The sequence below is a fragment of the Protobothrops mucrosquamatus genome, unplaced genomic scaffold (genome assembly GCF_001527695.2).
Source record: "Protobothrops mucrosquamatus isolate PMUCROS unplaced genomic scaffold, P.Mucros_1.0 scaffold2939, whole genome shotgun sequence".
In the NCBI taxonomy this organism is placed as follows: Eukaryota; Metazoa; Chordata; class Lepidosauria; order Squamata; family Viperidae; genus Protobothrops; species Protobothrops mucrosquamatus.
Genome location: NW_015388962.1, coordinates 334,927 through 350,105, shown reverse-complemented (window position 1 = coordinate 350,105; position 15,179 = coordinate 334,927). Strand labels below are relative to the sequence as shown.

The 15,179-nt window shown below is 46.7% G+C and overlaps 2 protein-coding genes across 4 annotated transcripts; one reads left to right on the top strand and one right to left on the bottom strand.

Moving 5' to 3' along the window:
- Positions 1-2,460: 2,460 nt before the first annotated feature.
- On the top strand, positions 2,461-3,834 carry DPM3 (dolichyl-phosphate mannosyltransferase subunit 3, regulatory). 3 transcript variants are annotated; one of them, XM_015826059.1, is made up of 2 exons: positions 2,461-2,520; positions 3,432-3,834. In XM_015826059.1, the coding sequence occupies exon 2, from the start codon at positions 3,436-3,438 to the stop codon at positions 3,715-3,717; it is 282 nt and encodes a 93-aa protein (XP_015681545.1). In that variant the 5' UTR covers positions 2,461-2,520; positions 3,432-3,435; the 3' UTR covers positions 3,718-3,834. The 3 variants fall into 3 exon arrangements, with proteins under 3 accessions (XP_015681545.1, XP_015681544.1, XP_015681546.1); XM_015826058.1 differs by having other exon boundaries at positions 2,461-2,524; XM_015826060.1 differs by lacking the exon at positions 2,461-2,520 and adding an exon at positions 2,564-2,569.
- Positions 3,835-6,119: 2,285 nt separating this feature from the next.
- SLC50A1 (solute carrier family 50 member 1) lies at positions 6,120-14,305 on the bottom strand. Its single transcript, XM_015826057.1, has 5 exons — positions 14,234-14,305; positions 13,584-13,707; positions 11,449-11,610; positions 7,664-7,783; positions 6,120-7,029 (listed from the first exon to the last, which is right to left on the bottom strand). Exons 1-5 carry the CDS (start codon positions 14,293-14,295, stop codon positions 6,928-6,930), a joined length of 570 nt encoding a protein of 189 aa, XP_015681543.1. The 5' UTR covers positions 14,296-14,305; the 3' UTR covers positions 6,120-6,927.
- Positions 14,306-15,179: the final 874 nt, after the last annotated feature.

Below are 15,179 nucleotides of genomic sequence, written 5' to 3'. Positions count from 1 at the left end.
TGGTACAGTACAATACAAAATTTAAAAAAGATTAAAAATAACTATTCAAATTTGGCCGCTTCTACTAAAAATTTAATTTAAAACCCCTTTAAAATACCCCTAGGCCAGTCCTGCCTGCTGAAATAACCAGGTCTTAAGGGCGCGGCGGAAGGAGGGGAGATCCGGGATCACCCGGATCTCTGGGGGCAGCTCGTTCCAGGAGGAAGAGGAGGAGAGGGAGGAGGAGGAGGAGAGGGAAGAGGAGGAGGAGGACTGGGGGGTCCTTGGTGCTCTCTGAACTTGGTGGTTTTCTCGCAGACGTTTCAATACCCAACTAGGTAACATCCTCAATGCTAGAAGGGAGGGGGGTTTGCAGGAGGGGAGGGGAGAAGGGGGAGATGGCAGAGCAGAAGATGGAGCAGGAGAAGGAGAAAGAGGAGGAGGAGGAGGAGGAGATGGAGAAGATATACCAGGAGGAGGAGGAGGAGAAAGTGGAGAGAAGGAGAAGGGAGAAACCAGAAGGAGAAGACAAAGGAGGGAGAGGGAGAAGAAGAAAAGCAGAAGGAGAAAGAGAGAAAGGAGAGAGAAAGAGGGAGAGAAGGAAAAGGAGGGGAACAAGAAGGAGAAGATGGAAGAGAAGGAGAAAGAAAGGAGGGAGAGGGAGAGGAAGAGGAAGGAAACAAGAAGGAGAAGACAGACAAGGAGGGGAAGGAGAAGATGGAGAAGGAAGGAGAGAAAGAGGAGGAGAAGATGGAGACCACCCCAGGCCTCCCTCCTCAGATCTTCGCCCCCCCCCCCAGCCTCTCCTTCCCATCTTAGCCAAATCCCGGCCTCGGCGGGACACGGAGGAAACCAGATGCTTCCTGCAGGAAACGGCCTACGCTTCCCAGCCAGTTCCAGGAGCTGGGAGAAAGAAAGCTGGAAACAACAGTGGGAACGCGGCGGGTGGCAGCGTCCCCACGCAGGAGCAAACCCCCCCCTGCGCTCCTTCCCGTGCCCGCCAGGGATTCCCGCACGCCTGGTCAGAGAGCCAGTGGGAATGTCGCAGCGCCTGGTTCCCATCCCCTTCGGCCAGGCCCACTTGGGTCCTTGCAGAGGAAGGCGATGGCTGGGTGGCGGGAAAGGGTTGGGCATCGCCACCTTGGATGCCAAGTCAGAACCCTGAGGACTGGCAACCTGCCTTTATTAGTTCAGGACATGGCTTTCTGGGTGGGCTGAAAGCAACTTCCTGGACTAAGGGGCCGGTCCTCAGGGTTCCCTCTAGGGGACCCGTTTCAATTATGCGTTTTTATATTCTGATCGATTGGTTCTTTTTCGGCGGCTCTCTTCCATGCGAAACCCTTTTAAGAGAAACTAAAGTCAAGGTTCTAGTCCTCATGGTTGTGTGCTCCAACAGGGCGGGCTTGAGGGCAGAGGAGGCGCGTGGGATTGGAAGCAACAACAACAAATGGCTTTTTATATCAGGTGACAAAACTGAGACAACCAGAAAGCCGGCAACTATGCTTCTTCCTCAAGTAATAATGCCAAGCTTCCAGTCCTCGTGGATTTGCCTGGAAGTCTGATTTAAATGCTGAAAGGGAGCTTTATGATAAAAGAGTCCCATCTTCATGGTTATGCATGGAGCCAAGTAAATGCTTTATAATAAAGACTTCAGTTCCCATGGTTTTGCATAGACAACTGATTTAAATACATCTCATAAAGACTCCAGTTCTCATGATTCTGCACAGACAACCGATTTAACTACCAGGTTTATACATAATAAAAAAAAATGCCAATACTCATAATTCTGCATAGACAAGTTATTTAAATGCAACACTTCTAAGAAAGATTCCAGTCCTCATGATTCTGCATATAAAACGGATTTAACTACAGCATTTATAATAAAAGTTTCCAGTCCTCATGATTCTGCACAGAAAACCACGTTAAATGTCATGCTTATACATAATAAGGACTCCAGTCCTCATGTTCCTGCCTATTAAACATTTAAAAAACAGCATTTATAACCAGGTTTCCAGGCCTCATGATTCCGCATAGCAAACGGAGGTCAACATTTAGCCCAGTGTTTCTCAACCTTGACAATTTTAAGGCATGTGGACTTCAACTCCCAGAATTCCACAGCCAGCATTGCTGGCTGTGGAATTCTGGGAGTTGAAGTCCACATGCCTTAAAATTGTCAAGGTTGAGAAACACTGATTTAGCCCAGAATAACTTCAACAGGGTTAAATGAGAGTTGGGTTAGTTTTAAATGAAAAAGGGTAGACGCTTACTTCCTGCGGATCCCCAAGAGCGTAGCAACATCCTCCCCGGCACTCTGCCCATGCTCAAGAACCCGCCTGCCCTCTCCAACCCCCGCTAAAACGAAAAATGTTTTAAAAGCGGGACAAAAACTACGCTTCCCGGCCAGCACCGCGGCCCTCTACCGGCGCCACCCGCCCAGCAAGCGCGGTGATTGGAAGGCGCGGGAGTGACGTCACCAGAGAGCGACGGGCGAGTCGCGGAAGCTGGAAGAAAAAGTCTTACTGCGCCCGGGAGAAAAGCGGGGTCGGTGGGTCGTGTGAATGCGGGCGCGGGCAGGGGTCGGCGGTTGCGGGTTTGTCTCTTGGGGAGCATTTTATTTTATTTATTTTATTTTATTTTGCAATAGTTGCAAAGAATTGGAAAGGGCTGGGTGGGCATCCTCTTTTGATTGCTGCTCCTAATAATAAAAATAGAATGGCAATTAGAAGCTGCACAGATGTAATCATACAATAATGAAGATACAATAACCGTATAGATGCACAGATATAACCGTAGTTATAATAAATAAAGAGCCAATAACAATTGCTGTCATTTATAACTTATTTATAAAATGTATTGGCTGCCCGTCTTGCCACAGGGTAATTAAGAAATGCACAGATAACAATAATATATGTGAGTATATTAATATATAGATACAGCCATGGCTGTTAGGAGAGTAATAGTATAAATAGTAATTGTATAGGGTCTCCTACCTGAGCAGGGGGTTGGACTAGAAGACCTCCAGGGTCCCTTCCAGCTCTATTCTGATTGATTGTTTGATGGATTGATTAAAAAGCCCTGGGAAAAAATTGCAAACTTTTCTGTCTGGGTATAAATTCCTGGCTCTTTGGAGGCTGGACTCCTTTTCCCATCCACCTGGCCAAATGGCAGCAGAGTTCATGGGGCTTGTAGTCCTACTTTGTCTGAAAAGCTGACATATTTCTAATGCTTTAAAGTGGATTCCAGATTGTTTTTTTGAGGGGTGGGGAGAAGAGGAGGGCATTGCAGGGACAGGCTGTGGCATTCCTCCTTTGCAGAAGAAAAACAAAAGATTCTGCATGTACTTGCAAAGAAAATCCTTAAAATTTGGGCAGAGGATGTCCTGAAATATACTGAGCTTGCGAATCTCTCCGTTTTCACCGTGGTTTTTTCTTTTTTCCCCTGCGGTTTTTCAGGATCATGACGAAGCTGCTTCAGTGGCTCGGCTCTCTGGCCATCCTGGGTGGCATCTGGGCTGCATTGATGCTGGATCTTGTGGGGCAGCACCCCTTATCCCCAAGCTGGCACCAGGTGCTGTGGCCCTTGCCAATCTACCTGTTGGTGACATTCGGCTGCTATTCACTGGGAGTCGTGGGCTACCGCCTGGCTACCTTCAACGACTGCCAGGAGGCTTCACTGGAGCTGCAGGCACAAATCCAAGAGGCCCGAGCCGACCTCGCCCGCCACGGCATGAAGTTTTGAACCCGGGGCTCTTGTGAGAACAGAAATGACCCATGGACGATAAACGACGGGCGGCATAGGACGGAACTGTTTGGGCTGTGGCCCGGTGGGAGAATCCATCTAAGAAAAAGAGCTGCTTCTTTTTAAAAAAAAAATTTTTTTTTTAATTAAAACTCTGAACGGTAGCAAAAAGTAATCCGGCATCTGAATCAGTGAAAATAGAAAAATAAGAAATGTAGGAAAATAATGCAGAGAATGAGGGAGGGAGGGAGGGAGGGAGGGAAGGAAGGAAGGAAGGAAGGAAGGAAGGAAACGGTTGATAATGAAGGAGGCAAGGAAGACATGGAAGGGAAGGAAGGAAGGAAATAATTAGATAAACAGACAGAGGCAAGGAAGGAAGGGAATAATAGATAGCTAGATAAACAGACAAGGAAAGGAAATACATAAACAGACGAGGGAGGAAGGGAAGGAAGGAAAGAAGGAAGGAAGGAGAAAATGATTGATAATGAATGGAGGAGGCATGGAAGGGAGGGAAGGAAATAACTAGATAAACAAATGAGGGAAGGAAATAGATAAACAGACAAGAGGGAGGGAGGGAAGGAAGGAAGGAGAAAATGATTGATAATGAATGGAGGAGGTATGGAAGGGAGGGAAGGAAATAACTAGATAAACAAATGAGGGAGGGAAGGAAGGAAATAGACAAACAGACAAGGAAAGGAAAGGAAATAGATAAACACAAGAGGGAGGGAGCGAAGGAAGGGAGGTACAAACAGGATTGATAATGAAAGTGAAGGAGGCAAGGAAGGAATAGAGGAAGAACAACAATCCACATTTTTTTTTTAAAAAAACTGCTTCTTCTCCCAAGTCAGAAAAAGAGCTTTTCGGGAAAGGAGCCAGACAGACCGAAATATGGCGACAAAGAAGGAGTGTAGAGCTGATCAAGAATTTTCTTTTCTGCTTCTCTTCCGCAATTAAATTGAATTTTCATTTCTGGAGCGTTGGCAGGTGGGATCTGACGGGAAGTAGGAAATCCCACAATGGAGGGAATTGCTGGCTATACTATTCTAGAGGCTTAGTTTGCAAGGCAGGTGCCAAAGTGGCGAGTAGGTTTGCATATATACAGTATATATGCAAAAGAGACACACGTACGCACCTCCAGGGAGAGAAATCCTTTTTTGCATGCACCCACTAGACTGTTGTCTCTGTTTTAGCTGATGTTTCAGGACCTTGAGCAAACCAGACAAATGAACGAGGGAAGGAAATTAAAATCTTCCATTTAGCACTGGGGGTGTCGCTCAATTCACGGGGATCTGCCCTGTGTTTGAATCATATTAAAAGCATATTTTTCTTCAGGACCGTAGTAATTTTGAACGGTCACGAAATGAATCCTTTTAAGTCAAAAACTACCTGTATTGTGTTTTTTTTTCTCCTTCGGTTGTCTGCCCAAACTATTAATTCTTCATAAATATTAATGCCTTCATTTTTCCTTCACGCTCTGCATTTTTGTAGTCTTAACACACATGGCGAGTTAACGTCGTTTGGGTGTGCCAGATGAATTGTGTCTACAATCCAAGCGCAATGGTAATAATCATTTGGGCTGTTCCTTTCTCCAAAAAAAAAAAAAAAAAAACCAACAACCCAGGATATTCTAGATTTTTTGGGGTTTATTTAACTCACACACCTTCCAAGTTGGCGGGGGCAGCGCAAAGACACTGTTAATTAGAGAGGCAAATAATTAGCCCTTTCCGGAGAGACCGGTGGCTTCAAGGACAGGAAGGCGTGACTCGGTTTCCCTGGCGTTCTGGTCCAACAGGACTTGGGAACACAAACATTTCGGTCGTTCATAAAATTGCACATTTTCCTCCCCGTTCTGCAAAGGGTGCCTTTGTGTAGCTGATGGGGGGGAAAGTTAAACCTGTTTGTTGCACGGACGAAAAGAATCAAAAAGGTTCGGAAGGACTCCGGGAGACCATCTAGACTGACCCCGTCCCAATGCAGGGAATCCTAGAATCGGAGGGTTGCGGGGACAGCTTGGAGATTCTCAAGCTTCTAAGGAAGAATCCACGTCGAGAAACCTTAGAAGTGATTTTACAGAGCATCACCTCAGTCCCTTTCAAATGCTGGGATCAACTAGATGGAATCCCACACTGGAAGGGACCTTGGAGGTCATCTAGTCCAACCCCCCTTCCCAGGAGGAACCCACTATACAGAATCCTCGAATGAAAGAGAACACTGGGATCATGTAGCCCTCCACCCACCCACCCACTCCGGGCAGGAATCCACTCGGCTGATAGCCAAACAAACTCTCCTTTTTGTGTTGTAAGTTCCATTATTATTATTATTTTTTTTTAACCATCTCAACTCTTGATTTTTTGCTCTGGGGAGATAAAAAAAGCAACTCTTGAAAGCAAGGTTGAGTCCCATCCTCTCTCTCCTGTTTATTGCAAGGCACTCATAAAGCTACATCCGTGAAATGTTTCGCCTGGGGCTCTTCTCTTCCATTGGCCCGATGTTCCACAGGTCAAGACCTCAGGGAGATCTCCCACTTAGAAGACAACCCAATGGATCGAAAGAGGGAGATTTTTTGTTTTTTAAAGGCATTTTGTCCTTTTTTAATTCACATTTTTTTTAATCATCTTGTTTTGTCCCTGATTTTTTTTTTTCTTTTGGACTTGGTCTTTTAATCTTCTGAATCAAATAAAAAAATTGAAAGCGGGAGTAAAGGAGGAGGGGGATAATTTTTATGTAAAAAAAGGCATTTCTGGTGGACGGATAAGGCAACTTTGGCAGTCTGAATCAAGTCCTCGAAGGAGAGAGAGAGAAATAACAGATTTCGGAAGCTCAATCTTCAAAACCCTCCAATGTTTTTCCCGACAGCTTTCTGCCCCCTCCCCCAAAAATATCTGGTGGGGAAGAACCTCTACATTCCCCAGACTTAGGGTCTGCAAACCTCTTTTAAAGAGGCCAGTGAGAGAATCCCGTTCACCTTGTTCGGGATCTATTCCCCCCCCCCCCGGGAGTTCACATTCCCTCCCACTGCAAAATGCACGGGAGTAGCCCGGAGTGGCATTTAGTCCGTCCAGATGGAAATAAACCCCCATGCTGGACAGAGGTGGGTAGGCTGTGTGCCACAGGCGAGTTGGGCAATCCAACATCAGCACGTTTGCTGATTTCAGGGGTTTTTTTCTCTCTCGGCTGGCTGTGGAGATCTTCTCCGCTCCCTTCCCGTCTTCAGGCCTGGAGAAGCTTGTAATTTGTTTCCTTTTCGGTGGGATAACGCCAGAAAAGCCAGAAACGTACAAGGCTGGTGGCGATGCCTGGCACGTTGGGAATCTGGAGGAGGAAGAAAAGAATTGTGGGGTCCTCGTGAGGGGGGGGCTCTCTGAGCATGAGCGGTTCTCTTGCAGACCTCTCGTGAGCCAACTAGGGAACAGCATCAGTGCTAGAGGAAGGGGGTGGGGTTAGGGGAGGAGGAGGAGGAGGTGGAGGTGGAGGAGGGCTGTCTCTGTTTTCTTGCAGGGGTTTCATTATCCAACTAGGGAACATCAGCAGTGCTAGAGGAATGTGGGGTTTAGAGGAGGAGGAGGAGGAGGAGGAGGAGGAGGAGGAGGAGAAGAAGAAATGGACAGTGAGGTCCTTGGTGCTTTCTGAGCTTGATGGTTTTCTTGCAGACGTTTCATGACCCAGCTAGGTAACATCATCAGTACTAGAAAGGAGTGGGATTTGCAGGGGAGGAGGAGGAGGAGGAGGAGGAGGAGGAGGAGGAAGACTGAGGACTCCTTGGTGCTCTCTGAGCTTGGTGGTTTTCTTGCAGACGTTTCATGACCCAGCTAGGTAACATCATCAGTAGCATGCAGCATAAACAGAAAAATCTGTCAACAAGCCAACCTCTCTCCCTGCTCGTCCTCTGCCCTAAAACTCAGTTTCTTTCGGCCCAATTCAGGCCCCAACCTGGCCAGATACTAACCGCGATATAAAGATCATCCAGAAGGAGCCCGTAGAAGGTCCAGCTGGCCGACGCCAGGAAGGTGGTGACCGTCAGCGGGAAGGACAAACAGCGGGTGGAACGGCTTTTCACAATCTTGATCTGGAAATAAAAAGATTTACTTCTGCTGGAAATCAAATCTTTATCGGGAATAAAATCGTCCGAATGGCGCAGGCGAGGAGGGGAACGCGAACCCTTTCTTCCCGGCCCCTCCGGCAAAATTATTCGGAGATAATATGTTATTTACATGGTCTAAATGCAGGGGTGAGCACGTCCCTGGTTTTGGCGCTTGCAAAGAACAGGAGTTAATATTAACCACAGTTTGGCTGGATTCCTGTAAGTTAAGCCACATTCACGCTGGTTTTTTACGTCCATTTTTTTTTTTAGTACTTTTCTGCATTTTTAATTCTATTCCATGCCCCGCTTGCATTTCAGGGAGAGTTACAGGACGGGTGCGTTTTATGGAGGCGACATTAAAAAGAGAGCTAGCATATTCATGGTTTCCCTAATTGTAGTTTATGAAATAAGCCACAATTGACGGGTACTCATATGCTAAACTCCACCTTACAAAGCTGAAGGTGACTAGGATTCTGCCTTAAATTAGGCCAACATATGAGGTTTGTTTGGGGGTCCAGATGCCAGCACACCTGCTTAACGGCGGTTACAAGTGAGCTAAGCACTGCATTGTTCAAGACATAGGGAGTCCTCAACATATGACCATAAGTGAGACAGGAATTTCCGTCACTGAGTTTGCAGGGAGGAGGAGGAGGAGATGGCAGAGCAGAAGATCCCGTCAAATAAAATAAATAAATAAATTAAAATAAAAATAAAAATAAAGTAAAATAAAAATAAAGTAAAATAAAAATAAAGTAAAATAAAAATAAAGTAAAATAAAAATAATAAAGCAAAATAAAATAAAATAACCATAAATAATATCTGAGAGAGCATCGCCAACACCTGACTGTCCAGCCTTTACTGGAAAACTCCCTCCAGGTGGCCGCCTGTTCCACTGACTGACAGCCGGTTGCCACTTCATGTGGCAGTCAGTTCCGCCGTCTCATGGCTTACCAACCAGGAAACACTTCCTGACGTACACAAGCTAAGAAGTAGGAGCGGAAGGGCGAGGGAGAGCCGGCTGGCAAGAACCCGCATCGAACCCGGAAAGAGATCCAACTGGACTCTTTAGCAACCAAAGCTTCCTTAGAACCTCCAGCTTCAGTAGAAGTCTACCTCGGAACGCCAAGTAATAGCATCGAGAAGGGTAGAAAAGGCGAAAGACGTTATGAGCTTGCGCAGCTTCTGAAGAGAAACCTTGGGGGGGGTTATTATCTGCGGGCTCCCGAGGGCGAACCTGGCTTGTCTTGGCGATGGCTTAACCTGGGTTGGGCATCAAACCAGGTTAGCGTATTCTTTGCCTCCCTGCACCCTTTCCCGACAGGTGCCTCTTCGCTCTGAAACTCAATCCGGACCCAGCCCTTCTCCCTTCTCTGCAGGCAAAATTAAAATTCTTTTGCCAAGTTTCTTAACTGTCAATGTTTGCTTCCGTCTCTCTGGGCGTTGAGCTGTCCTTAAACCGGAAAAACGGCAGGCGTGCAGCCGTGTGAGCAAACGTGTTGCCGTTTCTCGGGAGGGAATAAGACCAGGGCCTGGCGGGAGGGACTGCGCAAAGCAATAGGTGGAGCTGGGAAAAGGAACACAGCCGGGCTGCTAGTTTACAGGCAGTCCTTGATTTACGACCACAAACTGGGATCAGAATTTCCGTTGCTAAACAGGGCGGTTGTTATGGGAGGGCAGCCTCATTTTATGGCCTTTTTTTGCAGAATAGAATAGAATAGAATAGAATAGAATAGAATAGAATAGAATACAATACAATACAATACAATACAATACAATACAATACAATACAATACAATACAATAAAATACAGAATGAATAGAACAGAACAGAACAGAATAGAGGAATGAAGAATAGAATAGAATAGAATAGAATAGAATAGAATAGAATAGAATAGAATAGAATAGAATAGAATAGAATAGAATAGAATACATAATGAATAGAACAGAACAGAACAGAACAGAATAGAGGAATGAAGAATACAATAGAATAGAATAGAATACAATAGAATACATAATGAATAGAACAGAACAGAACAGAATAGAGGAATGTAGAATAGAATAGAATAGAATAGAATAGAATAGAATAGAATAGAATAGAATTCAGAATGAATAGAACAGAACAGAACAGAATAGAATAGAATAGAATAGAATAGAATTCAGAATGAATAGAATAGAATAGAATAGAACAATTTAGAATAGAATTTAGAAGTTACAATTGAAATATAGAAAATAGGATAGAATATAGAACAGAATAGAAATGTGGAATATAGAACAGACCAGAACAGAATAGAATAGAGAACAGAATAGATAGAGAATAGAGAATAGAACAGAATAGAAACATAGAATACAGAAAACATTTCCCAAAAACATTTAGGAAAGGAGACACCAAAGGCAATTAAATTAACGGAGAATAAAAGATAATAAATGTTTTGTATTTTTCTAATTGGCATTTCCTGGCTGACGTCAACCATGTGGCTCTCGCTAGGCTGTTTTTAAACTTTCTCCCTTTTTCTATCTTTTTTTTTTCCTCTTAAGTTCTCCAAATCACAAAGTTTCTGCAAACTCTGTATCTCTCTCTCTCTTTCTCTCTCTCTTTCTCTCTCTCTCTTCAGTATCGATGACACAATTTGGCTCCTATCAATATTTCCCGCTCATCTGCCAAACATTGAGAAATAATCAATGATGCATCTGTTCCAAAGCAGAAACTACATCTCCCATTCCCGTGTTCCAAGCTACTTACTACAGGGGTGTGTCAAATGAAAGCTGAATTAATTTGATGAACTAACTTAATTTGAAGTAGATTCAGAAGAGGGCACCCTTATGTAATCCTTGACCTTAAGGCTTTTTTCTTTCAGAGTTAAGCTGCTTTGCCTGCCCCTGGCTGAGGCTGAAAAATAGGGAATAATAAGAGTTTTAAACGGCCATGTAGATAAGATGGGTGGCTTTTAGGAGGTAGGAGAAAGAGAGAAAGAGAGAGAGGGAGAGAAAGAAAGAAAGAAAGAAAGAAAGAGAAAGGAAAGAGAGAAAGAAAGAAAGAGAGAGAGAGAGAGAGAGAGAGAGAGAGGGAGGGAGGGAGGGAGGGAGGGAGGGAGGGAGGAAGGAAGGAAGGAAGGAAGGAAGGAAGGAAGGAAGGAAGGAAGGAAGGAAGGAAGGAAGGAAGGAGGATGGCAGATAGATTAGGGAGGCAGGGAGGAAAAGATGATAGATAGATAGACAGACAGACAGACAGACAGACAGACAGACAGACAGACAGACAGACAGACAGACAGACAAGATAGGAAATACTCAGAAAAGTAGAAGATGGCAGCTGTTTGATAGAAAGATAAGTTTGGATGGATAGATGGATGACAAAAGATAGAAAAAAAAACAGATAAATAACTAAAGGCAGAGAGGAGAAAGAAAACAATTATCAAATTTCATCTGTCTCCTGCGACAGCTTTTGCCCCAGATCTCTCTGGCAATAGCCGGGGAACAAAACATCTTTCTGGGTGGGAGCTTTCCCCCTATGACCCACCAAAGATTTGGGGCCTCCAGGATGCTTCCCCACCACCCCACCAAAAGGGGTCGTCTCATTTTGTCAGGCAACGTCGAGGTCCCTGAGCCTCGGCCCGCAAAACCTCCAAAGCCAGGAGCAGAGAAGATGCCACGTACCAGATCCGCCAAGGGCGAGAGGTACATGGTGATGGTGAAGAGGCTGCAGAAGAGGCCCAGCTGGGCAAGGCGGGTGACGGGATCGGGGACCATCAGGCTAAAATAGGCGTAGCCGAAGAGAAGGACCGCCAGCAGGGCTGTTGTTTTCCTCAAGACGGCAAGCTGGAGAGGAAGGGAGAGAGAGAGAGAGAGAGAGGCGTAAAATACGGAGGGTCCTGGGTGCTCTCTGAGCTGCCTTGTTTTCCTGCAGACGTTTCATGACCAAACTAGGTAACATCATCAGTGCTAGACTAGAGGTGGGGTTTGCGAGGAGGAGGAGGAGGAGGAGGACGATGACGACGACGACTGTGGGATCTTTGGTGCTCACTGAGCTTGGTTATTTGCTTGCAGATGTTTCATGACCCAACTAGGTAACATCATCAGTACTAGGAGGATTTGTGGAGAGGAGGAGGAGGAGGAGGAGGAGGAGGAGGAGGAGGAAGACTGTGGGTCCTTGGTGGTCTCTGAACTTGGTTGTTTTCTTGCAGACATTTCATTATCTTCAGTGCTAGATTGAAGTGGGGTCTGCAGAGAGGAGGAGGGAGAGTGAAAGAAGGAGGAGGGAGGAGAAGGAGAAAAAGAAAGGAGGAGAAGGAGAAGAAAGAGGAGAAGAAAGAGAAGGAGGAGGAGGAGGAGGAGAAGAAGAAGAAAGAGAAGGAGGAGGAGAAGAAAGAGAAGGAGGAGGAGGAGGAGGAGGAGGAGGAGAAGGAAAAGAAGAAAGAGAAGGAGGAGAAGGAGGAGGAGGAGAAGAAAGAGAAGGAGGAGGAGGAGGAGAAGGAGAAGGAGAAAGAGAAGGAGGAGGAGGAGGAGAAGAAGAAAGAGAAGGAGGAGGAGAAGGAGAAAGAGGAGAAAGAGGAGAAGGAAAAGAAGAAAGAGAAGGAGGAGAAGGAGGAGGAGGAGAAGAAAGAGAAGGAGGAGGAGGAGGAGAAGGAGAAGGAGAAAGAGAAGGAGGAGGAGGAGGAGAAGAAGAAAGAGAAGGAGGAGGAGAAGGAGAAAGAGGAGAAAGAGGAGAAGGAGAAGAAGAAAGAGAAGGAGGAGGAGGATTACCAGCACAGCATTATAAAAAATATCAAGACAGCTCTATGTTTAGAAAAATGGGAAAATTAGGAGTTGTGGATTTCTCCCGAGAGGCATAATTCCACGTTTAAGTCAATATTTTTTTCAGTTCCCACCCCCTTCGTGGCCGGCTGGTGACCCAGGACACGTGGGTCCAAGAGGTGGAGCTGGACAGCGGGAGAGAAAATTATGGGGACAAGAGCTTTTGTTGACTCAAGTCACCAGCCCTCTTGAGTCAACAAGAGGAGGGAGGGAGGGCTCTGCGTGTCAACCAGAAAGCTACTCAAACATCGGCTGAAAAGATCTCAAAATGTTCCTTGCAAACTTTACTGGACCGTAACGTTGTGCGTAAAACAGGAAATGCGAAGCGAGGCTGATGCGGGTTCGAGACACGTCCGCCCCAAGGCTTCCCTAGGGATCGAATCTGGGCGCATAAGGCTGTTTCCTTTAGTCCTCGGCTTATGACCAATATCGAGACTCCGTTTTAAGTCGGGCAATCGTGAAGCGGGACGCTGTAGGACCGCTGCAGGATTTTACGATCTTTTTTCCAGCGGTCGTTAAGCGAATCCCTCAGCCACGATGGACTTTTTTTTGCTGGAAAGGAGAAATAAATACCAGTTTTCCCCCCCCCAAAAAATATTATAAATTATCATTTATAACCGGATGCGGCCGTAAATAGGGGCCGGTTGCTTAGTGTCCAATATGCGATCGTGTGACCTGTCAGAACTCTGAATCTGGGTCGTTAAGTGGACCTGGGGAAGTCCGTCGTAACTATGAACTGTCACAAGTTGAGGACTATCTGTATACAGGTACAGTCCAACTGCTTGCAATAGTTTAATGACTGTAAAATGGTCATTAAAGGTCGTAAAATGAAGCGAAACCCACTTAACCAACGCCTCAGTTAGCTCGGTAGAACTCCAGAGTTAGGAGCAGTCTACCTTTGAGTGCGACATTTCATTGGCCGAAGAGTGGAGGGGAAAGAATGAAGGTTATTGTTATGGGGGGGGTGTCTTGATTTTTTTGGGGACAAGCTCACCCACCTTCTCTGAGCTGAAGACGAAGTAAACCAGGATGTACAGCGTCTGCAGGGTGGCGCCCACGGCATTAACCACGATCAACGTCCAGTCGCCCTTCAGGGAACCGTAGCTTAGCCAACCCAGGTTGCTGATCCAGAGAGAGAGAGAGAAGGAAACAGATTTTTGGAGCGACCAGTCCACTCCCCTTCTCTGGATGGTCTGAAATGGTCCTTGACTTACGACCGACAGTTAAGCCCAAAATTTATGTCGCTAAGGGAGGCAGTTGTTAAAGTGTGCTTTGCCCTGCTTTACGGCCTTCGGTGACAAGAAACATTGAAAAACGGGGCAAAACTCATTTAACACACGTCTCGCTTATCTGAGATGGTACAGGTTCTCCTGCTTGAGCCGGGGGCTGGACTAGAAGACCTCCAAGGTCCCTTCCAGCTTCTATTCTATTCTATCTGAATTGTGGTCGTTAAGCTGAGGACTGCTTGAAGCTGAAAGGGTTTACATTTATTCCTTTTGAGGGCCTTGGGTTATGGTTGAGTAGATTGGTCATACACAATTATACAGCTGAGGATTGACCCATCTCCCAATCTCGGAGGGGAACCTAGAGATCATTTAGTCCAACCCCCGTCTGCCCCTGCCCGGGCCGCCACCACTACTAGGCTCACTTTACGTCGGTGGTCAGAAAGGGAAGAAACTGGATATTTTCCACGTTTCTGGTTGCAAACATTTTCCGCAGGTCAGTCCTGGGTGCGAGACATGGCAAAACAAAACAAGACAAACATTAGATCATCCCTCTCCTGCCCCATACCCTCGCTCCCCACGGAAATTAATTTCACACCCCATAGCGGTGCTTTGCAAGCCGTTTCAGAGTTGTGATGACACACAGACACACACAGGTCTATGGGGCGGGTTGCCCCATCGCTGGGGGGATCTTCCTGCCCCCCCACCCACACCCCACATAACTAAGCAATGGGGTGCTGATGGTGCGCCTATGGGGCTGAGCCACGGAAAAGGATAGGAGGGGAAAATCCCCCCCCCAATCTTTCCTTCTCAGTGTCAGCACACACAGACACACCCCATAGCCACTTCTGCCCCACAACCACCAGCTTTCCTTTTTCCGTAAACCTGTTTCCTGGCCAATCATTGCCCAGCTCACCTGGGCAGGTAGGTGGAATCCTGGTGGGGGAGGGGGCATTTTTGCTCCACCCACCCGGAACCTCCAGGCCAGATTCTGCATCCACGTGTGCACTGGGGGAGGGGAAGGGGGTCATTTTGCCACAAGGCTAGTCCCCCTCCCCTTATTTCTACTCTGCCTCCAGACCCCCCCCAGCTCTGCTTCCAGCACCTCAACTCTGCTTATAGACCCCCCCAGTTCTTCTTCCAGACCAACTCTGCTTCCAGCCCCCCAGTCCCGCTTCCAGCCCTCCAACTTTGCCTCCAGCCCCCCAGCTCTGCTTGCAGCCCCCGTCCTGCTTCCAGCCCCCCAGCTCTGCTTGCAGCCACCCAGTCCCGCTTCTAGCCCTTCAACTTTGCCTCCAGCCCCAGTCCTGCTTCCAGCCCCCCAGCTCTGCTTAGAGACCCCCAGCTCTGCTTAGACCCCCAGCTCTGCTT